Source organism: Seriola lalandi, unplaced genomic scaffold, assembly GCF_002814215.2.
Source record: "Seriola lalandi dorsalis isolate HSWRI2012SDOR001 ecotype SW California unplaced genomic scaffold, Sedor1 jcf7180002054656, whole genome shotgun sequence".
Classification (NCBI taxonomy): Eukaryota; Metazoa; Chordata; class Actinopteri; order Carangiformes; family Carangidae; genus Seriola; species Seriola lalandi.
Genome location: NW_019525209.1, coordinates 659,185 through 686,879, shown reverse-complemented (window position 1 = coordinate 686,879; position 27,695 = coordinate 659,185). Strand labels below are relative to the sequence as shown.

The 27,695-nt window shown below is 41.3% G+C and overlaps 1 protein-coding gene across 1 annotated transcript in view; it reads right to left on the bottom strand.

Moving 5' to 3' along the window:
* Positions 1-771: 771 nt before the first annotated feature.
* Positions 772-27,695, bottom strand: part of lcor (ligand dependent nuclear receptor corepressor) — an 86,944-nt gene continuing 60,020 nt past the window's right edge. Inside the window, exons 5-7 of the mRNA XM_023420698.2 lie at positions 22,526-23,017; positions 18,237-18,327; positions 772-12,725 (exon numbers count right to left, since the gene is read on the bottom strand). Coding sequence (XP_023276466.1) covers positions 11,579-12,725; positions 18,237-18,327; positions 22,526-23,017 — 1,730 coding nt within the window. The 3' untranslated portion in view covers positions 772-11,578. The remainder of the gene's footprint in view (positions 12,726-18,236; positions 18,328-22,525; positions 23,018-27,695) is intronic.

Sequence of the window (27,695 nt, the reverse complement as noted above, 5' to 3'; positions counted from 1 at the left end):
AACACACCCTCCCCCCCTGAAATTTCCTTCAGTTAAAACAGTCTTTACTTTTCTAGACATAAAAACACACAAACAGTTCCTCCTCAGTGCTTTCAATATACAGTTCTTCCTCACCTGTGAAAAAGACAGGCAAGGGCTGATGGGTAAAGTAGTTCTATATACAGTACAACCGTCCTGAAGAACCCACCTGCAACAATTCAACCCCCCTCCCCCTCGATGTGACTCGTCAAGTCATCTTCATAAATTTACTGTCTTTACAGTGTCCGCTTTAGAAAAACATAAAACAAAAAAACAAAACAAACACCCCCCCCCCCACAAACACCCCCTTTTCACAGAATCAGGCTTGAAAAGACTACAACTATACTTGATCCTAGTTCCACTACTACTTCTGTTAAAAAAAAACAAAAAACAAAAAAAAATCAAGTCGCCATGCCCCTTTGCCCTATGCTACATTATGGGGGGAAATAACAAGCAGGAACAGAGTAAGAAAACGAACACCAAAAGCAACAGAGTGAGAGTGATTTCACCTAACATACTGCACTGGACTTCTGTATTGTTTCCCTGAATCATCAATGGAAAAGGCTCATCCTCTTCCTTTTTCAAGATAAAAGTATATGACATTAGAGATTTTTTATATACATATGCATTTGTGTTTGTGTCTGCGTGGGGCTTGTATAGGTATATCTATGTGCACATATAGAGTATTTCTTATTCTTAAATATGTATAGTTAAATTAGAGGTTAGTTGTGTTTGCCTTTTTTTTTTTTTACATTCAGTTTTTAACAACGATAAAGAGTAGATAAATAGATAAAGAGGTATGCGAACGGAACAACGTGGGGTATGTGAGGTTTCAAGTGTTCACGCGTTGGCCTTCATTCTTTCAGTAAACCCACTTATAAAATCAAAAGGCGGGAGGATTCTTTTGTTTTCGATGAAACCTCCGTCTTTCGTAGGGATTCAAAGAGAATCGTCTCTGTGAATCTTTTCCACACTGTTCAGACATTGTGATGTATTAAAATGGTCTTGAGAAAAAAAAAACCTTCTTTTCCGTCTTTAACTGAGGAATGCGAGGTGGGCCACCAAAGGTTTGAGACCAAGAATGTTCACAAAGAAAAAAAAGAAGGGACAGAAGACGCATGAGGATGTGAAACCAAAGTGGTGTAGAAAGCTATGGAACCTCCACTGGGCGCTACTGACTGCGCGGCAAAAGAAGCAAGAGGGGGGAGGGGGGACAAAGGTGGAAGGAACAGGAGATGAAAGTGCCCAGGAGATGAGTGTTGATGGACAGGATCTGACAATATGTGGAGGTTGTCAAGGTTACATGGATTTCTTTTTTCTGAGGTATTCTGTGTTGTAAAATTTTTTTTTCTTTTCATCGTCTTTACATTTTTGCACACCAAGAAACACCGAGATGGAGAACGTTATCAAAGACTGAAATAAAGAACACTCAGCATTGCTTTCCCAAACGTAGATTCAGTCAAAGTGCTCGTCTTTCTGGGTTTTTTTTTGTTTTGTTTGCTTTTTTTGTTTGTTTTCTTTTACATACGAGCACCTTTCCTTAAATTGTGACATTTGGAAAGACAACAGTCCAAGTCTTACAAGTTAGATCTCCAGAGGACCAACGAGGTGGACCGTTAAGTGAGCTCCGATATGAGCCTCCCCTGCTAAGAGTTATTCATATTTACAATCCTTGCTGTTTATAAAGCACTGAAAAAGTATTTGGCTGAAAATAATGTACAGAATCAGTCAAAAATAATAATAATAATAATAAAAAAAGGCTTTTCAGAGACCCTTTTAAGTGTTCTGGTTTTCATGAGTCAACTTAAGCCAGATGAGTGTGAGGTGTTCACACACATTCTCGCCTGGCTGTGTTTCTGAATAGTTTCTGTTTGGCAGTGGGAATCGTCTGCGTGACATTTAATCTTATGTACTTGTTTGACAGAATATTCATCTCACCTGCCAAACTTCCCGGCTGAGGACCGAACTCCGATATCCGCTCACCGAGTGCTGCTCTGTCTGACCTGACTATCGATCGCGCTCATGAGCCGGCGTTGTTCCTCAGCTCAACTATAAATACACCGGCTGCTGCTGAGGTTATCTGCATGTAGTGTAGATATCACAACTGAACGGTAACAGAGGAGGTACGAGGTCATCCGGGACACCAAAGTTCAAATTCAAGAAGACGTCATAACTCGAAAAAGAGACAGCAAAAAAAAAGAAGCTACAGTAGGATCACGGCAATGCACTGGCAATTTCAACAAAACACAACCCTGCTCATTAGCTGATTTTTTTTTCTTGTTTTTCCGTTTTTAAACACAGAAACTGAAAGTCAAGCCCGAGCTCGTTACCCTGAAACATCAAAACAAGAGATCAGAGACATCCTACAACATTAACTTCCAGACCTTTAAAATATTGAGTCTCTTTTGTGGAGAGAGAGTTCATGAAATTTTCACCAAGGCTGAAATATTAACCAACTGCCAAACATACTGCTTGTATTTAGTATGTTTTTTTTTTTCCTTCTAGAAACAGTTCTCAGTATTGTAGAGGATAATGACCTCCCCCTTGTCAGAGAAAAAAACATCAAGCCTTCGTTTTAAAAAAGAAAAATCTAAATTTGCAAGTTCCTCATCGGAGGCATAGCACGGCAAAGCCTCTGTGAAAAGATTAAAGAGAAAGAAGAAGAAAGGTGGAGACCCAGCGGCCTCTGGGTCGTGGAAACAACCTCAAGAAGTGGCAGTGAGGTTTGTCAAAAGGCCTGATGAGAAGCGAAGGACCCGGGGCTGCCCAGGACCACCCCATCTCTCCTGGGATAAATGAGGGCCTGTCAGCCCCGCGGTGCTCACGCTCCACCGACCAGGGATGCTGAGAGGATGACACATAGTTAAGGGGCGAAGGGGAAGGAAGGGGTTTATGACTTTTCATCAGAGAAAGTGACAATGAAATCAAACTGTGTTTACAGAGGTGTGGAGGGGAGGCACGGCCCTACCTGGCCACCCATGGCTGTGCACCGGCATCACGGTGCATCTCTGCAAACTTCACACCATTGAGTGACAAGACAATCAAGATCTGACACATTTCTGAGAGGAAAAACAAGAAGCCAGAGATTGCAATGGACGGCGAACAATCAGAGGACGCTGCCTTTCGAGGACAGCCAGTGGGAGGCCTGACAAATCATCCAGCTAACTCTCCGCAGCATTTAACTTTCATCAAAACCCCCCTCCGAAGCAGCCGACCTGAACTCAAACGTCTATAAGGCCTAGGAATGCTATGAAATGCTTTGTAATGGTACTTCACTTAAACTTGAAATAAAACAGAATACATATAAAAAATAAAAAAAAAACAGAATATGCTTTAGTTTTCGAATCAACTTTTGTGCAACTGTCTGACTCCTGAAGCAGCCAGCACCTGAGAAGATCCCTCGGGGCGAGTCCTCATGACAGACTGAGGTAGCAGAGAGAACAAGAGACCGTCTCAGAGACAGGTAACGTGCTTCGGAGATGCTCTTGCGCAGACAGAGAGCAAGGTAAAGAAAGAGTCGTGTCGTGGAATTTGCAGGTAGTATAAGAAAAGGGAAAGAAGATTGTGTGGTTGACTCGTAGTTCGCCGATGTTGGACAGAATAATCATCCTGAGGAGGAGAAACTGCACACCGGGACTTTTCTTTTTTTTGCAACAAGATGTCATCAGCTCAGGTACAAACGCAGGAGAGGTGGCTCTAAAAAGGTCAGACACACCTCCACCACGGGAACAATGCTGCGAGGTTGTCATGGCAACACACAAGGTCACCTCATGAAAAAGTGTCAGGATTTTGACCATTTCCCTTTCACACAGCTCTGTTTTTTTTTTCTTTTAAATTTCCATTTCAATCTGTACATCAGGTCTGGTGTTTTTGTTCCCTAATAATAATAATAATGATCCCCTTTCTCTGTAAGTGGAATTCAGATCAGCAGCAGCACTTTTTTTTTTTTTTAAATAATCGCAGATGCCGTGCGTTCAGGTTATGTTCGATTGTGTGAAGTGAATTTCAGCATCGCTCCATTAAAAGCCCGCTGTTTAACTGTGTGGCGTGGGGGTGGGGAACGGCGACCTTCAGTGACCTTTATTCTTCTCTACTTCACTTAGATTTCATCGTCGCGCTCTCCCATCCACCTCCTCAGACCGCCGCGTCTATCTTGGCCGTCTGTCTGGCTCGCCATCTGCAAGGGAGGCTCTGTGACGAGGCGGAGGGGTGAGACACATGCCAGCGCGGCCGGCTCGTCGGAGGCGAGAACAGCCAGTGTGAGAAAAATGTCTGCACACAGGCCTTTCACGGTGCAACATAATCACGGGGGGTTGGGGAGTGGGAATTTCAACCGACAAATTTGACCTGAATCTCACATGACATTCTGCTTCGGTGGAAGAATGTTGTTCTTGAAGCGACCACGGTGGTTAGATCACAAGTGATTAAGAAAACCAACCGGCCCTTTAAAAGATTAGATTAGAGATCAGAGTCTTCAAAAGGCACCGATTCCACCGAGGGAAGAGGAACAAACATATAATCACGTATTCTCACACCGACTGTGAGCAAAGAGGTGAAGTGTGGACCATGTGGTAACATTAATGAGACAGGACGGGGATTTGAAAATCAACAGATCTGAATAATTATGAAAGGAGGGAAAACAGGCTGCAGAGAGTGATGTGAGAGCGCGGTTTGAAAGAATTTGTTTTGTCGAATAGTCTGGAAAAACACTTCATGCGAGCACATAATATTTTTCAAAATACACGTGTTTCCATTACTTGTTTTTAAGTTTGCAATTTCAAACTGCACATGAAGCAGGAGTTTTTCTTTTTTTAAAGGCTTTTATCTCTGGACTCCAAATTTTAAACTGGCTTTAACAGAATTTAGCGTTTTCTCCAAATCGTCCGGTCGCTGCCAAACGCACTGTTTTGTAAATGATGTATGTAAAGGGAACGGAAGGTGCGTCTGGCCTTTACGATCTGAGCTTTGCTGCTGAGCGACTGATTGTCACATCTGCACAAATTCAGTGACACAGACGTGGCACTTGGCGTCACACTCGATGACAGAGGAAGATGCACATTTGAACAGATCTGTTAGCACCGCTGTGACAAAAGTCGGGGGGGGGGGGGAAGCATGGTGAAGCTTATAACACAAAGAGAACTGTAACTGTCAGTGAGTGTGCTGCTTATTATTCCTTTAAAACTGCACTCAAAGTCAGATGGATCTTGTTGCAAGAAAGACTCGGCCGAATCCTGAGCTGTCCACTGAAAAACAACCTTAGTCCAAGACTAGGACTGATTCTGGACTGAGAATCTATCCCATAATATTAACTATTGGTGATGTTCTTTGCATTCCTGTAGCAGCCTCGACGGACCAGCATGCAATGCAGCTACGAGACAAGACACTCACTTCTTCTAATATGGAAATATCTTCCACATCCAACCAAAAAACAAATGCAGCCTGAGCTTGATGCACTTGTGTGCATCTCCACCCACAGCTAACGCACAGCTGAGCACAACACGTCCACATCCACACTCCGGGGGCTGAATTCTGCGAATTGAAGGCAAATGACTGACAGTGGCAGAAACAGCTGAGGCGGTTTGAAGGAAACAATATTAGAAAGAGGAAAATGAAATCGCAACAAAATGACTGCAGGAATGCACCGAACATCACAGATCAGTCACATGTACAGAACAGAAGGAGGGAGGATTTTTCTTTTTTTGCTTGGTTTTCTAACAAAAGGATTGGTTGATTTAAAAGAAGAAGAAGAAAAGGAGTCATTTTTGAGAGAAACAACATGATTTTCACAGAGGCAGTGCCCGCAGTGTCCCAGTATGCCAGATCAAAATCAGCCAGCAGGGCTGATGTTCTGCAGGCAGTGGACAAAACACACCCACCTGCTTCTAAAAGAGACACGGCAGACTCCCAGCTTCATAATTATACATATAACTCGCCCACACAAAGTGTGGCTACCTGATGAGGAGGGAGAGTTGCTGTAGGTGCGTCGAGTCCCTATACGTTTGTATGTGTGTGCGTTCTGCTCTTCCACGGCTGTATGTGCTAGAGAGAATACAGCATTGTATTCACAGAAACCTGGCTTCTGGCTTTTGAAGAATTTGTCTTTTCTTTTTTCATATGAAAACAAAGAAAGGAAAAAGAAGACGTCATCAGAATAACAACAGTACTAATGACGACAAGAAAACGACAATTATTCAAAAACTGCTTCCGTCGCGTACATCTAAAAATCTGGAAACGAGCCGTACTAAAAATCCTGATTCTTCTTTGTGTGTGTGTGTATTTCTAATATACAATCAGCTGCTTTGAAGTGGTCGGACCTGAGGTATAAATGACAACCAGATATGCAGCGTGACACAAAAAGAAACAGAAGAAACCTCTCCGCGGAGAGGAGCATGGCAATCATATACATTATGGTTCTTTCTTTCCTGGTAGTCCGCACCATCACGCACCATCCTGAAACAAAATGGCACATCATGTGGCGTCTACTAAGTGAGGTTACAGTAGTTGCTGTTCGACATTTTTTGACAGTTTTTCACTCTGAAGAAAAGAAAAAGAAATCTGATCAAATAAAAACCAACCTGAAAAAGCAAGAGAAATCGATTGGCTTACCTGAAGATGCAAAAACAGTAAAATAAATACATATATTCATAGGTATACTGTATAGCTTTTTTCATTTTCATCATATAAAGGTACATTTCACTTTGTGTGGGGTGTTTTTTTTGGAATGAAGTGTAATAGGTTTTGGATAGAGTATTTTTCTTTTTAAAAGACAGCAGATAAAGGAAGGTTAACTTGTCCACCTGTCCCTCAATCTCCCCTCTGGGTCTCTGATTTCTTTAGGTGTGAGAATTAAAAAAAAAACAACACACACACACACACAAAAAAAAAAATCCCCCTGTCAAGTTTCAACCTGGAGTTAAGTTACACCTAAAAACACACAATAAACTTAAAAAGAAACCTCAGTTAACAAAAAAAACACCGTGTTCGTTCTCAGACCAGGGTGGGACCAACGTGACTTGTTACCTCCAGGGTGAAACCAGACGACTGAATCCCAAAATGTTTTCACTTCCAGAGGAAGAAATGAAAGGTTTGCAGCCCTCCAATGCTAACCCCAACCACTGCTAGGAACAGCACTAGCTACAAGCTGTATAATCCCCATGGGTCTCTTGTCTTTTTTTTTTGTCAATCTGTGTGTTGCTCATTATCTACGTCCTTCTGTAAGATTTTGTTGTTGCAAAAAAAAAGAAAAAGAAAATACCTGAAAAGGTAGGTAGGGTGGCAAATATTGGTCAGTCAGACACTTGAAGCGTCTCCCTCCTCCCTTCGCAAGAGGGAGGTGAAACAAAGAAAAGAAAAACAAACATAATAAAAGAAAAGAAACAGCGGAGGATACTATATTTCCCAGAGTATCGGCTATCCCTTCGCCAGGCTCCCAGGTAAGGGATACATAAAAGTACGAGGCACGGAAAGGAGTCATTATTCTGAGAATGAGGTATAGCACTTGGTCTCTGCTGACCAAGCTGACATATAGTTTATATATATGTATATATATATAAATATATATGTATATATATATATATATATATATATATATATGTATACGTCTATAAATTACATCTAGTTCAGGTAGTTAAGTCTGCGCCATTTTTCCGACTGACAAATATTGCTGCCCTTCCCATTGGCTCGATCCTGAGACATTTACAGTACTGAAGGCTACTGTCGCACGCCCGCGTCAGGAAACAACTGCGTCTCCAGCGCAAGCAGCGCAAAGTGAAAATAAACGTAAAAAGGATAAAAACAACAGTCTGTTGAAAATGAACTGACAGTGCCATCTTGGTTTTTTTTTTTTTGCAGATCACTGTTGTGGTGGTGTGATTTTGTAAGTTTAAGATAATCATCTCAGTTCATTACTACATTTACCATGTGAGTATCTGTTAATATATATATATATAAATAGATATATACTGCTCTCTTAATTATATAATATAGTATGAGGTTTCTTTAAAAACTGCAGTGAGACTCAGTTGTAAGAAGGAGGACTTTTTGGACAGGGGGAGCTGTTAACCACATGACTATAAACAATCAGTAGAACCCAAGAAAGAAACAAATGGAATGAAATAAATAAACCTTAAATGGCATGCACCTCAGTAGATAAGATCAGGCTGAAAATGGGACTTTTTAGAATAATTTTAAAATCACTCATATTTTTAGAAAGCAGTGAGAAATTTATAGCCAAATGTGCAGTCAGGGTCCAGACTTTATGGAAGGACAGAGAAAATGTTTGTAAATGATTTAAGGATTGGTGTGAATTATACACAGAGATCATTTGGCCCTCAAGGAATTGCCCATCAGGGGAATCCAGCCTAAGTGCTGTTGGAGTTTATCCATGCAAACCTGTGCATTAAGTTCCAATTGCATTATATTTCTACACAGGGAAATCCATGCTTTACATGCATTAGATGACACAGGCAAACAGGCCGATTGCCATGGTTGGTTTGTTCTGTCTGCGAGAAAGTCACGTTTATGTCAAACTGATATTCACAGCTGGCTAAGTGGAGCAGCTATCATGCCTTTTTATAAGAGGCGTGTTCATGAGAAGTGCTTTAGTATCAACACTGGGGCTTTGATCCTGTTTTAACTATCAGATCAGTGCATTGTCCTTCGCTGGGTCCGACTCAACGCACACAAAAACCCTTTAGACACTTCAAATGCTCAGCATTGTCAAAGTGTTAGTCGCATTTAATGCATGACGACCCCCGGCAGTATTGTTGTTCCAGGGGTTCTTTTCTAAAGCTTTTCCCATTGGCCATGCATACCTGCCAATCAAGCCAATGGAGCTACAACAAGGGGGGAAATAAAGATTGTATACAACAGGTAGTCAATGAGTCTAATTCTCAACGATTCGAGCGTCTCTGGCTCAGGATTTATATATCGAGTTGAAATCCTCTCAACTTCAATTCTTCAATTGGCCTGACAAAATCAAAAATCAGCCATTAACGTGGTGCATGCCATTTTTTTTTTAAAGGAAAATAAACAAAGAAAAAAAAAAAATCAAATAAATAAAATATACAATACATTTCAAAAGGAGTGAATCATCATCATTTCAATCTGAACAGAGAGGTACAATTCTCATGTTAAAAATCTCACAGACTGGGTGAGCACCAGGCAGTGTCAGGAGCGAAGAGCAACATTTACCACAGAGCAGAAAAACATGACAACCAAAAGCTTTTGTCATCTCCTTCAATCTTTTCCTGATAGAAAACTCTTTTTTTTTTTTCTTCTTCTTCTCTTTTCACCTGTGTCCTCTGAGGGATTTTCATTCCCCGTCTGGCAAAAAAAACAAAAACCGTGATGATAAGTTTTTCTACCCCTGGTGCTTCAGCGACGAGGGGAGGGAAACCGACAAGACGACACTACACAAAAACTGAACTTGTTCAAGCTGTTGACTTTTTCTTTTTTTTAATCTGTGGAGGTAATTGAGAGGAAAAAAAAAAAAAAAGAGTAGTTTGGGTCCAAGCTGCAGCTTTCTGAAAGTCTTTACACACTAAAGCTTTTTTCTTCCATCTCTCTGCCCTCCTCATTGTTTCCTGCTCCATATCCCTCAGAGAAGATCTACATCACATGCATAACCTCAAACAGATTTCTCTCTCTCTCTTGCTTTTTTTCTCTTTTATTTTAGAAAAAGTGCTATTTTAGAAGTTCAGCGCCACAAGTTCGTTCCCCCCCGAAACCCCAACGTCAGTGTTTTCTGTTGTTTTTCCATGATTGATTAGCGGGTCTATTTGCCACGGCGCTGCTGTATTTTTACTCACATGGCCCATCCATTAGCAAAACATTAGTGAGAGATGTGTGTTGTCCTCCTGTCTGTCTACTATAGGTCCAAGAGGAAATCGCCATATTTGAAACCCACATCATCTGTCTCAGCTACCCTGAGTTTAAAATGAGGAGAAAAGGACATAACCCAGAATCACGGATTGGCTTTTACATAATCAGTCATAATAACTTATAATATATTAAAATCTGCCTTTCCCTCACCTCTATCTACTACCCCTCCCCACTGCATATTGCCCACCCACCACCCTGAATGAACACCCCTCTATAAATGCACATTGTTGTAGTAAACTGCCTCTAAAACTGTCTTTGACGTCTGAGGGAGAAGAATTTCTTTTGAAACTCATCAGCTAAGCTGCTTCTGCTTAGTTTGATTAGAAAAGGAAAAAAAAAAAGAAAAAAAAGAGAAAAACATCAGAAATGTATTGTTGTTAGTGAAGACTAGCTAAAACTCATTAGCTTAGGCTAGCTAAAGCCTTGTATAGGAGCTAGATAATCATAATGGATAGCAGCAGAGTTTCACATTCTGATCCTAAAAGGCCTTCATCAGGCAAAAGATCTCCATGAGGGGATGAGCTCACTTCAGTTGCCGTTTGGAGGGCAACCTGAAGGCGTTTCTGGCATTCCAGGATCAGCAGTGAGACACTGACGGAGGTCCATGAGGTAGCATTCCACCTTAAAAACAGCTGATCCATCATCAGATTACCCCTCAACTTGTCCATTGGCAAAAAAGAGGGTTAAAGAGCCTCCCAGATCTGATTATGGATCAGCATATGCAGGCGACGTGCACCCCCTGACCCACTGAGAGGTTGCGAATGGGCTTCAGAGACAGACCATAATAAGTGCATGATGCAAGGGCAACAATGCCGAGGTAACCTGGTCTGTAAGCGCTAGACCCAAAGTGTAGTGCAAAAGAAAGCAAAAAATAAATCAAACGAAAAGATAGAAGAAAAGAAGTCAATTATAGAAGTCAGTAGTGTCCACGAAACTCACAAACATGCATCCCTGAATGACTTTTGTGTGTCTTTTTCTCGTTCAAAAAGGACGGGTTAATGTTGCTTTCATCCGCACAGAGAGTAGCAGAATATCTTAAGGAGGAAAGAAAAGGTTTGTAGTTAAAGCGTCATGGCTACCTGGCAATAAGAGAATGGGGTTTTGATTTGGAACCCTGGTGATGGATATCGATGGTAATGATTAAACCTTACAGTTCAAATGTAATAGACAGTTCACTTACCAATTTTTTCAGCTAGTAATCCATGAGAGAGGGGAGCGATAAAGGGATTAATTTGTGAGTTTTTTTTTTTTAAGGAGTTAATTTTCAACCTTCCCCTCATTTTCTCCCCAAATTGGAATGGTCCAAAGCCCGAACTGCATTTATAAGCAGAAGTGGTTCAGTGTATCAAGTTCAGAAAAAGGGGCGATTGGGTTTTTGGGCAAGGGATTATCAGCATGCTTAAGGAAATTTCATCAATTGTCATTTAACTAATGTCTTTATCTGCATTTGTTAAGCCCCTGGATATAAAAGCCAAACAAATGCTTGTACGGCGTCACTCAAGAGACGCTTGTTAAAAACCGTCCGATTAGTTGTTTCTCTCCAGTTTAAGAATCCTTCTCATATTTATCCCTGCGTTTGTGCTCACCCAGATACTGCAAAGTAAATTGGCACAAATAAAGCCCCATCCGTTTTCAAATTACTTAAGTCATTTGACTGAGGTTTACATGTGTAAGTCGTTTAGTCGATTGGTTTGAAATTGTCATCAATCTCTTCTTTTACATTGTCCTTGAGCTCTGCAGCTGCCAGTGGCGGGCCGTCGTCTCGCGGGGTTGAGGTGGGCGTGTTCTCCGACTCGGTGGGAAAATCCTGGCCTCCTGCTTCCATCTTCATCATCAGCTTGAGCTTCTTCTTTGGGGGGTTCTTCAGGGTTCCCATGCGCTCTTTGACCTTGTACTCCAGGGTGCTGTGCGGGATGCCGTACATGTTCTGAGCCTTGGACACGCTCATCTTCCCGCTCATCACTACTGCTATGGCCTCCTCCAGGATCTCGCTGTTGTACTGGCGATAACGGCCGCGCTTCTTCCTCGGCTGCTTGGAGTTCGGGTCCCCTTCCACGTCGGAGGTGGAGTACGCTGGCCCAGAAATGGAGTGCTCCAATTCAGAGCTCCAGTAGTCAGATGCCCCATCCAGCAGGCTTCCAAGACTTCCTCCCCGGCGGTTCTGCTTAGGCAGGATGGCTCTCAGCTTCCGGCTCAAGGTGTTGTCCCCGTGGCCACCACCCCCGACCCCCATGGTGCCAAAGCTGTACAGCTCAGAGGCATGTGAGTCCCAGGAGAGATCCATGCCCCTAACTTGCGGGATCTTCAGGTCGACAGGAGGTGAGTGGCCCTGGTCTCTCTTGCCCTCATTGTGGTGGTGTTGGGCCTTGGAGACCTGATTGTGGTGATGGTGGAGGGAACTCTTGATGGAGAAGGCTCCGTGGTGGTTGTGGTGGTGATTCTCCAGGAATGCAGGCAGGTCTTTGAGGTCACTGAGGGCCCCGCTCAGAGCTCCACTGGCCTGTTTTAGCTTCATCAGGCTCTCCAGGTGGGCCTTGCTTCCCCAGAAAGAGGAAGAGCCCTTCTGGCCAAGCAAGGAGTGGGACTGCCCGTGATTGAGCAAGCCGGCTGACTCTAGATTAGCCAATGAAAGAGCAGCAGGTTGGCTCAGGAGGCGGTGCTTCTGGCTGAGGAGCTCCTCCTTGATACGCAGCGAGCGGGCCAATGGGGGCTTGAAGGAGTTGGAGCTGACATAGTTCTCCCTTAGTCCGTCCTGCAAGCTTCTTTGCAGCAGGCCATCCTCCTCATCCACCTCTGGCAGGGTATGCTCCACTTTCAGTGAATGTCTGGATGGAGAAAAAAAAAGAAAAGAGGATTTATTTCAGTGACAGAGTTCATGAGACCAGGGTGCTGTTGAGAATTAAATGAATAATAATTGAACTTTCTACCATCGTAGCTATGGTGGCAAAAAAGGACCTTTGCTTAATCATTAGTTCAATCAGAGTTCACCAAAATCACTAGCAGCAAAGCAAAACAACAAATGAATTGCATTTGAGGAACTCAAAAGCAGCAGCACCTCTAAAGTCAAAGATTGTGCTGTCATTACAGCTGTATTTACCTATAAAATGATCACTCTGTCTCTGCCACAAGAGTAGAGCGTCGTCGTACCGGCAGCTCTCTGATAAGTAGCCAAAGATTGTCAAAAATGCCACTCGATTTGTTGCTAGTTGCTTTTTTGAAAAGAAAAAACCTTGCATCAAATGAGCTAAGTTAGAAACCCTGTGGGCTTTAAATGGCCCCCTGTTAATAGCCCTCTAATAATAATAATTCACTTTAAAAGGTCACAAGCCAAAAACCTGAGAAGCCTGCATTAACCTGTCCCATGCTTTGTGATTTCTATGTTAATTTATTGTTTATATTTTTTAATTGAGTTTTCTAAGTTGCCCCATGTCAGATGAATAAAGGTGTATTGAGATGAAATTAGAACATGTAATGCGTCTTCATGGCAACAAGCACTGGTCTGCAAGCATCTTGCATTTCAATGTCTCAAATTTCTGAAAACCATCTCTGCCGCTGAAACATACACTTACATGCAAAGTGCCTCCACTTGAACTGCTGCAGCCAGTGCTCCTACTGCTAAGTAACTATAGCAACAGTGGAAAGGCTCTTTAAGAAAATGTTCCCTTAGGTTCATAATAACAGGAAATAGCCTGTCTGTCAAGTCAGTGGACGGCAAAGGAGGAGAAGAAACTTGAGGGAAATGCGGTATCTCTCTTTCGGAGACACATGGTGAGCTACAGTGCAGCTGACAGTGCAATGTGGGGAGTCCTCAGCACGAGCTTTAAGGCAGATTATCACAGTGGGCGGTCTTGAGCTCATTGAAAACAATACAGGGTTAACGAGAGGCTTTGGAGTCTACACGCTAATAGAGTGTTCTGTTACAGTAAGCATCCAGTCGTCGAGGGACGCTGCGCCAGACAGTAATGGTGGATCTGAGGATTCAATGTGAGCATGCATTTGTGAAAATAAAAAGACCAAAGAAATGCACATAACAGAAGGGAGATCCCCAATGAGATGGATTTAAAGAGAGTCTCAGCATCTGGGTGTATGATCTATGTTCCCCAAACAACAGCGCAAAGTGCTGATGCTCAAATGGCTGTTGAAGGATGTTTAGTTTTATCTGGGAGCTGATATTCAGTTTATGAAAATTTGTTTTTGTACTGTAGATTGTACTGTATTCTTGTTGTTTGGGTAAAGTCAGTATTTACACCACCATAGGACATCAAAAACTACTCTTTTTCTTTTGGTTTGCACCTCCTAAATACCTCATGACCAACATCCTGAATAACAATAATATTATGAATTACTACAGATATTTTTTCACATTTTCATGAAAACGTAAAAGAATTTTAAATCAAAGGCGACTGACTTGTAATGCACACACTAACCCGCTGTGTGCTCTGGGGATTGTTTGGCTGTCAAAGACGAGCTGGTGTTGGTGGGGGCTGAACTACAGGCTCCACCTCCTCCTATGGTAAATATTGCATGACCTGATCATTAGACACTCGCAGGGAGGCTTGGGGCCTTGGGTCCTTTGGGGCCTTAAGAACCCTCAGGCGGGAGACTGAGTCTTGTCCTGAGGGGGCTGAAGGTACGGTTTCTAATTTAGATTTTACACCGATTGTGGAAATACTTCAACAGGCAAAAGGTTTTACCTGCGGGGCCCTCGCAAATGGAGTGTGTGGATGCGGCTAAGATGTTGTGTTGAAGTAAAAAAGAAAGCCTGTGTGTATAAAATGCTATTTCTACACAATCACAGTCTCTTAAGCACCTGTCTACAAGTTGACTCCATTAACTGGCCAGTAAAATGTCTTTTTTGTCACTCTTACAAAACCTTCACTGATACAGAGTATTCAATGCCATAACAGATAAGAAAAATGATTCACTAGGGTTATCACAACTTGGGTCTTGGTTTAGTACTTTTGACATTACAACACTGAGATCTGGAAACATGGCTACACCCCGACACAAAGTTCCAAGGTAGCAACACCAGCAATCAAACTCAATCAAATTGAGCAAATCAATGTGAAACAAGGACATTGTGTGTCTGAAATGGATCGATCTTTACAACAGGGATGACCAATGGCTAAAACACTAAAAAAGTAAAGTGTAATAAACCAGAAATATACAGTACTTTAAAGCTCCCAGTTAAATGCCAGCTCCATGACTGAAAATCCATGGCAGCTGTTGCTCCATTGATAAATCTCTGTCTGTTTGTTTCAATCTAAAAGTTTTGTCGTCAGCACTGTTTTGTAGCTTTGTATCTGCGCAGCTTTAGCTCTCACCAGGAAGAGCCACTCATGTGGTGGTCCTTTGAGGTGCTTGTTAACTGTAATGTCAATGCAACACTTTTCACATCTCAGTTCAGAAAGCAGTTGGAGGTGTATTCACCGCTGGATCAAAGAGGCGCTGCCCACATGGTGGGCGCAGGTTTTTCCGTGCCCACACTGCAGCCTTGCCGCACTCCGGCGTTTGGGGCTACTCTGTGTATCGAACCTCCTCTAATCCATCTTTGACCTACAGATCAAAAGTATTCCTGGAAATGGCAGCCTCGACTAGCGTTGATTGTTTATTCCCTCCTTGATGCAAGAAACGAGTATGATGACTACTGATTCAAACATGACTTTAAGGCAGAGTAGATGTTCATCAATAAAAGATCAGACTGCAACACAGAGCTTTGTCAATTAAAGCATTGACGTGGAGACAAAAAAAGAAAAGCAGTCAAAACCTCCGCCATGTGCTGTTGAACTCTCACTCTGGGGGCTGAGGATAGGGTCTGACTTACAGATACCTGTACAGAAGTATGTACAACCTTGCCATGAACTGATGGTAGCGTAGGTATCGATCAGCTGAGCGAAACCAATATATAAGAGATGAAAGGTGGGAGGCATCGGCAGGACTCACTCGAGGTCAACTGCAGGGGGATCAAAGTATATGCCCCCAAAATGTAGGAAGACGTACTGTGGGCAGGTTGATTTCAAGACCTGCAGTCGATTCTCTTTAAGTCAACACTCCCAACTGCCAACAGGTTGTTTATAGCCTTTCAAAACAACATTTGATTAGAGTCATAGAGAGATGTACGATGGAGACAAAGGAGAAAAGATCAAACCCAGTTCAACAGTTAGTATCATTCCTTTATCAGTTTGCTATCTTCTGCAATTTTATCATATAAAGTGTCTGACGATTGGGCTTCATTATATCCCGGACTGTTGTGATTAACCCATACAAGTGTATAAAACCTTAATTAACCGAACTAACCGACATGAGCAAGATTACGATTAAGAGAGGTTCTAAATGTCGGTTTTGATTCTTTTTCTGGTTAATTAATTGCCGGGCCCCAGCTGACAGATTTTTACTCTTTCAGTGGTTTGGAATAAACATCTGCAGAAAGTCAAACTTCATTAACAGAAAAACTAAAATCCACCAACCAGTCAAGTTGCAGGAAATATGCTCACAATCTCCCCTTCCTGAATTACAGTGAGTCACATTAAACAATGGCCAGAAACGTGTTTTTGTGATGTCACAGTGAAGTTCACCTTTGACGTTCTGGATATTAAGTGTCATCACTTCGTCATTTTTATCCTCATAGACATTTGTGTGAAATTTAGTCCCAATTAGTGTACGAGTTCTTGAGCTATGGCCGGAAACGAGTTTTGTGAGGTCACACTGACCTTGACCTTTGACCTTTGACCACCAAATTCTAATCACTTAAGCCTTGAGTCCAAGTGAATGTTTGTGCCAATTCTGAAGAAATTCTCTCAAGGCGTTCCAGAGATATCGCGTCCGTGGGAATGAAATGAATGACTGGAAAACCCCAAAAACATAATGGCTCCGGCCACGGTTGTCGTGGGTAACAATCACAGTATCTACAGAGGAAGAGCTATGTGGCTGATAAACATGAACATCTGCGACAGCTTTTGTGTCTTTTCTGTACACACACACTGCATGAACTAATATCCATGGCTAGAGAAACATTTGCATGCATCTTTCAGTGAGGTATCTGAAGAGGCGAACAGAACACTTGCAGATGTGGTGTCCATCTGTTTGGTGGTTTAACTCGCTCCCTGCGGAGCTGAAACTCAGCAGCCGATTCACTGTTTTGCTCATCTTCACTTCATGCATCTTTTATGAAACTGTTCAAGGATCTTACTGATGCTTTTGCATCCTTACTCCTGTTCAGCACATTTGATTTGTTGTTTGATTTGTGCTGAAATGCATTCAGGTGCTGTGAATAGAATATCAGACACTTTAACGACTTGTTTAAAGGAAAAAGCGACGAAATTGAAATGATTTTGTTTAACAACGTTTTGCAACCTAAATTTTGGATGTTCCCCACCAGCACTTGAAAGCACCACAGACACCGCTACACAGAGGCAATATCCTGCATCCACAATCATGTGAACTGGCTCTCAAACTCAAAGTTTACATTCAGAAGTGGCGTACATTTTGAACACTAGTTGACAGACCTGACAGTCACTTTACAGCTCTAATCTTTTATCGCCCTAAATCAGAGCTATTCATTTGAAAAATCACTATTCAAACGTTATTGGTGACATTTGGTATTAGGTAACACCTGAAAACAAGGCTGTCTTACCATAACTACACCTGAAACTGTACACTGCAGCTACAGTGTAAATACAGTACAACACCTTGACTGTTCCCCTAGAAGCATAAGGCACATCACTCTCTTTTCCCAGTCTTTTTTAACACAACAAAAAGACGTGTATAAGACAGTAGTTTCCAAACTTCTTTACTTGTGACCCTTTGAAGTGTAGAAATCTCTACTTGCGATCCCTTTATTTTCTTTAAAGGGATGTATGTGAAGTGTAAGCAGTCTAACCAGAGAGCCTCTTCTCAGTTTGTTTAGTTTGAGAAGGTCTAGAGGTCTGGTCACGGTAAAGCTTTCCAGTATTTCACAAGCAAGTGCTGCCAAAATTTTTTTTTTTTTTTTCTTACATCCTCATATAAAACCCCTTGGAGGTTCCTGGAAACTGAGGTTGAGTATCTACATCCCCATCTAAATCCTATTCACAAACTACATGAATTACTAATGGTTGTCATCTCCTCAGTGGTTGTTGGCTAAAAACGAGAAGCCTGACTGCGTTTTTTTTCGGCATCTGGAAACTGATCAGAATCATCAACGGCTCGGGCCAAATCTCCACACAGCATTTAGCCTTAAACTGACGAAAAGCTCTCTGGGAGGTGCGGCACGGCAGCAGTGACCGCTTTAACCTCAGCGCAGCAGACTGCACCCGCTCGGCTCACTGTGGCCAGTTTGACTAATCCTGTTGTCTTACCCTTTGACCCCAGACGCAGGGGAGAAGCCGGGGAAGGTTTTGAGGCTGTCTGCGCTGTGGGTCTTCTTGGTGGAGAGGTCCAGGACGCCGTCTGAGGACGAACACACACAGGGACAAAAAAGAGAGCTTCAGAAAAGACATTAAAAAATGCAGGAATTCACATATAAATGCTTCTGATTATGAGTTTTGAGTTGTAAACTGAAGATTCCTCATTTTGTGAGCTTATTAAACAGAATGTAATAAACTGCATCTCAAGTTTTTGGGACTAATTTGTCTAATTTGGTGATTTGGCTTTAATATTTGAGCTGTAGCAAAGAGGAATACTGAGTAAGGATCCATATTAGTTGTTCACAAGACTCGAAAAACGGTTAATTATAAAACTAATTAACAGTCTGCCAGTATTAAATGAGTGAAAATCTTAAGTAATACCAACACAGCCTCATAAAGCGAATTGATTTGTCGGCTGTACCGGCCTAGCAGAACCATTGTCAGGAAATTTATTCCACATGTTCATGACTCTATAAATGATTTTTTTATTATCTTTATATATATATTCTATCTGTTTACCAGTGCTAAGGTTAAAGTGAAAGATCAATAAACCGGTTTCTACAATCATCTTGATGCAGTCATGAACACGGCCCATTTTCAGCCACACTCTTAACACAACCCTGTGCATCGTTTTTATCTTGTCTGTTGTTTCTTGCCACATCCTGAAGATGATGATGATGATGATGATGATAATGATGACGATGATGATATTTTCAGACCTTATTTACCTTATTTACTTATCTTCGCCATTGGTCCAGTTTCTCACCAGACACGTTTTAATGTATGACTATACATCGGTAATAATGTTTTGGATTGCAATCACGATTTGATTAACCTGAGCGGGAGCACTGTTACCACGGCAACCATACATATATTCCCAGTGTGGATGTGAGACCTCACTCAGTTTAAATTCAGCGCTGTGTATTAATCTTGTATGATAATCAAAGTGTTAAGAGAGTAGCTGTGTTTTTTTTATTTTATTTTAAAACATTTTTTCATTAGAAAAGATGAAAAACAGAGATATTTCAGATATTTGTGTGTGTGTGTGTGTGTGTGTGTGTGTGTGTGTGTGTGTGTGTGTGTGTGTGTGTCATATATGATGCAGTTCACACTCCGTATCAATCAGACTTGCAAATGAACAGTGATACATGTGTTTACAACATTAAACATTTGAGGAAATTTACCTCCACAGCAAGAGATCACTTCTGTTTGAACAGTTTATTAATGAAATCATCATCATCTAATTCATGTTAACAGCTTCTGCAGCTGCTTATGTATGTATGTATGTGCGTGTGTGTGTGTGTGTGTGTGTGTGTATGTATGTGCGTGTGTGTGTGTGTGTGTGTGTGTCTGCACATGATAATGACTTCTGCTTTTGTGTGGTTGTGTGGTGACAAAAAAACGAGACAAAAACAAGACTCTAGAGTTTAGTGTGTGTGATGAGGGAGGTACTCTGTGGGACAGCGGTGAAGTCTTGGAAATATGGCAACATGCAACGTGTGAAATCTCAGTTTATTTGTGAATATGTTTGTCAGGGAATCAGGTCACCACACACATAAAACTGTGTGAAAATGAGTTTAAACTGAGCTGTTCTTTAAAAAAAAAAATCTGGTTATTTTTCAATGAAATGTGGAAAAACTATGATTAAATATGATCAACATTATAAATATTAAACCCTGGTTGTAATTTTGACAGCTCGTGTTTACCAGGACATCTTCCGTGACCAGAAAGATGTATACGATTTCAGGTTTTTTTCACAAAAATATATTTTACAGGCCAAAATGAAGGTAAATGACTTATTTGTCACTTAGCTTATTAGTCTTACAGATAACACGCCACCTTTTTAAGAACTGAAATAACCTACAGTTTTTACAGAAATGAAACGTATACAGATAAAGACTCGTTCCTGCCTAACTAATCATCAGACGCTTTTTGTTGTTTGATCAGATGGAAACAAAAACATTAGGTGATATTAAAATAAATAAATAAAAGCTGAATCTGGTCATGTGAACGGCAGCGTGTGTGTTCATACAACACACACATGGTAATAGTTTAAAATTAGTAACTTGGTTGAATTTTAATCAAAATGCACTCGAGTCAGAAAAATGTCCAGTGATAACAACCATGATTAATTATACATAACGAGTTACACTAATGAGGGCCTCCTCTGAGCTAATGAACATGTTAATTAGCATCTACATCTACATCAGTGTGCTTGTTTTCACATAACACATTGGTGGTAGTAATGAGACATCCCTAAATTACAGTATTCAAGATTTTTAGGGAAGAAAAAACAAAAAATAAAAACAGTTTCCTCATCAACAGGCAGATTTACGCATCAACGGCGCTCGCAGGTCTGATCAGTAGGATGGTTCGGCCATGTTTCCTGTTGTAGAGTTACTGAGCTCACTAGACTAGAAAATCTGAGTTTCACAGCGTTTGGGGTCAGCACGAAAAGTAAAGCGCTGTTTCTAAAATAGCCTGTGAGACCTGGGCTCATGAGAAATGGGGTAAAAAAACAGAAAGAGTAAATGTATGGACCCTGTCTGCATGTTCTTAAATATTAAAGATTCTGTCATTATTTTAATTCATGTAGGTCAGAATGTGAATTACACAACAACAACCAAGGGGTAAACTTTTTCTCCAAGGTGAAATGGTACGGTCCACTTTAGGGGTGTCTGAATTCCATGCATGATTATGGGAAATATATTGTAATATTTACAGGTAAGAAGGATATACAAATGCTTCAGCCCCTGTTTTTGTTTTTTGTTTCATTAACCTCTTTTTAGCTCATCAGTCTGTGAAGCACTTTGAACTGCAGTAACCTGGATTAAAAAGTGCTACACAAATAACATTTGATTGATTGACTGAGAATGAGTGGGGCTGAAACCATACAGTCAACGTGCCATAAAGCCAAAACTATGAGCAAAAAGAGGTTAAATAAATTCAGAAGAGCTGCACAGCTCTGTGAATTCATTATCACACCCTTTGACATTCAATGTAGTCATTTGATTCATTGATAATGTAAAAGACATTGATTCCTGGAGCATTAAAAATTGTAATTTTTCCTGAAAGTGCATCTACTATGTAATTTAAACGAGTGCGTGTATATGATCCAGCTTTGAGGATAATCTGTCAGAAGTCATCTAAAAGGTGTTTCGTGTTTGTGTGTGTGAGTGTGTGTGTGAGAGAGGGAGGGAGATATCGTATGAGCATGCGGTGGATGTAAATGCCTAAATCTTTTTTGCAAAAAATTAAGGAGGCTTACTGTAAGCAGATTCCAAAAAGCTGGTATTAAAAGTGGGTGACCAGTCACATTGTGGTGGCGGGTTGAAACAGCGAGCTCTCGCTTCAACCCCGATGGAAGCGCCGACCACCTGCTGGTTTAGTTTGATTAAACGGAGATTGAGTCCTGAGCTACATTTCAGAGCTCGGCGTATTGCTGCCCGCGCTCAATCCAAAAGATGATAGCTTTTCAGTTATCTGTTCATGAGCTGAATGTGTACGCGTTGAACTGGAGTCTCCATGTGTGGAAAATGAATCAGCTCTTCAATAATCTGTCTGTTAACAGTGTGAAGGTGATTAGATATTTTATATAAACCAGAGTTTTATCATCTGATGCGCAACAGCAGCTAACAAAAACAAACAAAAAAACTTTCTATAAACTTTTATGTTATGTTAAATATGCATTTTCTTAACAGCTGAATTTCATAAATGTGACAATTTAAAAAGAGTAAAAACATGTGATTCCCTTCAGCAAATATGTCTCTTCAAAAAGTCATCTTTATTAGCTATCATTTTGATAATCTGAATTTTTTGCATTTGTATTTATATCTATTTTTTCTTGTGTGTTTGCAAAATGCTGTTGTTATTTGTGTATTTTGTAATAATTATATTATTTTTAGAAACTGAATTCAGATGGACTACCACCACACTATTTCAAAAATGTAATTACATATGATGAAGTGCAGTTGACATGCTCCAAATAAACATCTGTGTGTGCAGCTGTTTTAACAGCAATGTGAGAACTGTGGTTACACAGGCACTTTGAGGGGACTGTCGTATCCAGGGACAAAAAGCTTGTGCGATGAGGTTGTTGATTTATTTTTGGGATTAAGACGTTGTTTTAAGTGTCAACTTTGTGTTAGGTTTAAAATAAAAGCTGGTTTAGACGTGGTGTGGTCATGTCTTAGACACAATGTCCCCATAAGTGACAAAAGCGAGTGTGTTATTGCTCTCACCCTGCTGGCTGGGCTCTGTGTCCACCTGGTTCTTCTTCACGGTGAGGTCCAGCGGGCCGTCCTGGTCGGCCATGAGAAGCTTGCTGAGGACGGGATTCTGTGCAGAGGCAGCAGCCGTACCCCCTCCCCCTCCGCCGTTACTGGCTCCCGTACCGTTGCTGCTCTGGGTGCAGGTGGGTGCTGAGGCGGCAGCAGCGGCAGTGGCGGCGTTAGCGGAGGTGGGGCTGAGGCCAGGCCCCGGGGTTGGGGATGGGGAGGAGGAGGCAGACGATGGAGGGGAGTTTGGCGCGGGCAGGGGCCCGGGCGGGGAGCAAGGGGCCGGGGCCAGAGACGCCACTCTCGGCAGGCTTTGGTCCTTCATGGTGCCGTTGGGCAGGGGCAGGTCGTCCTGAGTAGTTTTTGAGGTATATTCGGCAGCGAACTGGCGGATCATTCGCTGCATGATCTCACGAGCCACTAGAGGAATGTGAGGGTCTGAGAAACTTGGGAGTTCTGCGGAGAAAGAACACAGTAGAGCAAACATGTCAGCATCCCATCCTCCAGAAATTTGTTCAGTCAGTGCCGTGTTCCACAGCTTATTTATCTCATTTCATCCTGAAAATGTAATCCTGATGCTTTACTGAAATAATCCAAAAATCACTTGGAAGCAGCGCTTAATCCTGCCTATTGACAGTGATGAAAGCACTGCGATATCCGCCTGTACAGCACATTGTTGCTCGTAATTCTTCAGATGGGGCTCATCAATAAGTTAATTGATTGTCGAATCGACAAAAAAATTAATGACAAACAATTTCGTTAATGATTAACTAAGTCTCAAATATGATGATTTCCTTCTCTCTTTGAATATTTTGGGGTAATGGACTGTTGGTTGGACAAAACAAGTGATTTCAAGATGTTGCCGAGTATTTTTTGACAAAATTGTAATCCATCTTTTTCACAATTTATTGGCTAAATGATTAATCAAGAACACAATCAACAGATTACCAGTCTCTCAGTGCCTTTGCCAGGAAATCTTGTTTCAGAGCAGTTTGCATTCAAAGCTCTCTATGACTGTACTTGATACTATAATACATCCTACATTTAAGTAACTAAAGAGTAAACAATGGAACAACGTACAAGCTGTAAAACAAGATGGCAGCGAAAGGCTAGAGGAAGATGGCGATCATACGGTATTGAAACGTACTGAATCATAGCAAACCACATGATATCACATTATAGCACAGCAGACTGAATCAGAAATCTTCAGTTTGGATTTTTTGGTCTTGCATCTCGTCATTTAGCGAGGACTCATTGTGTCCTTTTACTAATACAGGACTGGAAAAACATTAGCGCCAGGATTGAAAGTGTGAGGCAGAAAACACAGATGTCAGAAATGAACTTTCCATTATCCCCTGCTGTGACAAAACAAACCCATATCAAACACTGGTCATGGATCCGAATGGTTAATGCGCTTTGAGCAAAACAGTGACAGCGATGACACTCATTTGTTATTAATGCATTAATCTGGCATTGTCCCAGATAACTCTCGGTCCAGTCCAGTACTGATCTCTTTACAACCAGCAGCTCTTTATTTGGATCCTTTCATGTTTGCAACCCTAAATCCTCCAATCAATACATTAGCCCAAAAATCTAATCCTGAAGATATGATGATATAATCCAAAAAACCACATATATATTTACATACAGTATAGACTTAATCCTGCCGACTGACCAAGGTTGAAGCACCATAAAATAATATCATTAGTAAATGCTGCTGTTTTCCAGCCGTGCCTCACACAACCGCCTTCCCAGCATGCTTCCTGTTTTTAACTCTGCACTGATTGGTATTTCATCACAGTTTGTGCTAAAGGAGAAAAGTTAAGTTAATGTGCAGAAAAAAAACAACCTGTAAAACCACCAGTTAGCTACTGTACTTGAACATTTGATGCTTTTCTGTGAGCTGAAGACAAAAGGTCACGTGCTGATGAGGAGCTCAGGCTGACAGTCAGTTTTAATTTTCGGTTTTTCCATCCTCGTTTCATTGGCTTAAATTTATTCCACCACTGGAACTTAAGGAACCACATGCAAATAGATAAAACAAAAGCAAATTCAAAAAACATCTTCGTCAATTTGAGCTGGAAGTACTCACAACACAACGGAAGTGTTTCCTGGGGACACTAAAAAGTGATGGACCACGCGGGGACAGTTGTTGTTCAATGCTTTGTGAGTTTTGAAGTTAAAAGCATTGGACAAGTGCTTATAAATGTGTTATAATACATCCATGCAAGTGTTAGTCAGTGGTTTGTCTATGTGCATTTGTTTTCTTAAGATGCGGTGTGTTGAGCTCTATGGGCCACCGTAGTTTATTCCTTAACTGGCACTTTTTTTTTCTTGTGTTAAACATTTTGCGACTGAAAAATAATTATTTAGACTCACAGCAAACTTTAAGCTTACAGTATTCAAATAAAAACACAACCCTTGTTTTAAGAGTATTTAGGCACGTGTCACAATTTCACTGAACAAAACTCTACTGAACTTTTTTGGAAGATAAAACCAGTTTCATGTGACACGTGCATGGCAATCAGCTGTGGTGATGTGGTGATAAAAGAGGTGGGTAAACGGTGTTATTACAGTGTTATTATCTCAGTGTGTGGCATTTATAACCCTTTCATTTCAGTGTCAGTTTTAGCCACAGACCTACGTAGGTGCTGCTGCTGTTTGTTGTTTGTGATGGGTAACTAAGAGTATAATCCTCTGCTAATGTTATCTGACTTCTGTGCTTGTTGCTCCACATAACGTGACACTGTAATCCCTGCTACTGAAATGATGACTTTTTAACCTTGAAATAAAGAAGCCTAAACTGGGAACTGAAGCATCTGTTGTAATGTTGTAGTGTGTATAGATACACTACCACAATGGAACAGCCCTTAAATGCTATGAAAACCCTTGAAGTGTGTTAGTTTGTTGGTAATGTGCCTTAATTATACAGCTCGATTCTGACAGGTGCATGCTGCCAACTTGGGAAATCTCCTGGAGGGAAACCCCAGCATGCAGTGACTGCATGTGGTGTGTTTGCTAGGAAATGGCCGTTGTGTAACACTACAGGTTCGTGCAAAAGGTACACAAGAGTTCAGGCAGCTGCATTCTTTAAAAAAAAAAAAAAAATTCCTTGAGTAGTTCAGGAACTCTGCCGTGCACCCGGAGAGAGGAAGCGTCTCGAGGCGGAGAGTCGACAGGAACAAACGTGTCGCCAAGTTCTTATCTCTGTGTATGCAAGATTGTGCTGCACGGCTGCATGCTTGTTCCTGATATACTGGGGAAGCGACATCGTGTCACATTGCATCCTGGGTATTTTGAGGAGCTATACCCTCCTATAGCTGGAGGCCAACGGTGTGTGCTTACATACTGTAAAGCACAATTCTCAACATATTTTTTTATGAGAAAATTTTCCAGTGAATGATCACAAGACAAGGTACGAACAGATGAGACGACCCCGTTGATGACATTGGACATGGAAGGTAATGCTGAATTTAAAAGAAGACACCAACAAGAAGGAATGTGCTGAGGACAGTGTTTCAAATGTTATTCAATGTTTGTCCAAAGTAAGACAAAATTAAACTGCCAGATTTCTGTTAAAGAAGTTTTGTAACTTTCTGTCAATATGTCGGATTTATTGTTTGCTGTACCTGGAATTGGGAATCCTTACAAGATCAAGGGCTGCAACTGTTGTGTTTATTATCAATCAATCGGGTGATTATTTTCTCGTTTTATCAATTGGACATTTAGTCTGTAAAATATAAGAAAATACATCACCGTGTTTTCCCCTTAAGCTCAATTCAGAAACTAAATCTATTCAGGACAATAAAAGAAAATCCGCAAATGTTTCGTTTGGAGACAGTCAAGATAAATTCACAATCAGAATACATGCTATAGATTATTTTTCTATCGATTGACTAATCAATTATCAATCAATTAATGTACAAATCGTTTCAATACTAACAAGTAAACTTTACTCTTCTTCTTAATTTAGTCTAAATCATATTATATTTCAGGACTGTATTAACAAACATGGCTGTGCAGCGTTTCTGCTGCAGAGATTCTGTCTGCTTTGACGGTATCTGTTGTTGTCCTTTTTGAGTTTTAATACAGCTCATTGCACAGTATAGTTGCTGTCATTATATCATCTTGTGTCAGACACCAGACACATGTTTTAAACGATACTGCATCAATATAAAAAAGATCACAAACGCAGTGCTGGTGGCAGAGCAGTGACGTCACATTACAACACATTCCTGAGTCTTATTCCAGCCTGTCGGTGAACGTGCGCTTGTTTTACAATGTTTGTGTGCCTGACTGTGTGCTGACAGGTCCGTTACTGTATGAATGGTTGTGAGAGTGTGTGTGTGTGTCCCATCATGCCTGTGTCACTGTTTATCTGTCTATATATAGCAGCTCCACAGGCAGCTCTGCCTCTGTGAGTGAAGCCAGATTGATTAGGGCTGGGCATTGATTGGACAGACATTGGACAGACATGAATTTAAGTGTTGGCAAATTTCTGCAAAATAAAAACTGAATCAGTGTTTCCATCGACAACCTTTACTTAAATTTATTGAAGAGCATATGATAAGATCAATATGTTAAAGCTCCTCCAGTGTAAAGGTCTGTGTCCATGTGTAGTGTGATTATAGATCAGCTCTAGCTTCTATATTAATACTGTGAAAGTATCAAAGCCTCAGTCCACAGAGAAATGCACACAGCCTGTATTCAGAAACTGAGCCTTAAAACCAGCCGTCAGGACTTCTGGAACTTTGTGATGTCACAACAAAGCAGTCACCAAGCCCCGCCCACCTGGGGACCCACCATCCAACCTTGTAGGATTTTGTTTCTCTAAGTGTTTATTTTAAATCTGCTATATTTTTATTGGATCACTCAGAAAACAGTGAGCCAATAAGAAGAGAGGCTCAGAGCCTCCTCTCTTCTGATTGGCTCACCGACCTGTTGTTACTAGAGCTCCAGAGAGAAGCCTGAGAGAGGAGATGTAAAACTACACTGAGATGGTTTTGGTTCTTAAAGCCACATATATATCTTCTTATGGATAAAACTTAAAAATCTGAGAAGTGTAAAATATGGGACCTTTAAATGGGAAATCAGGACCCTCAAGTTAACTAAGCAGTTTTTGTTTTTTTTGGTC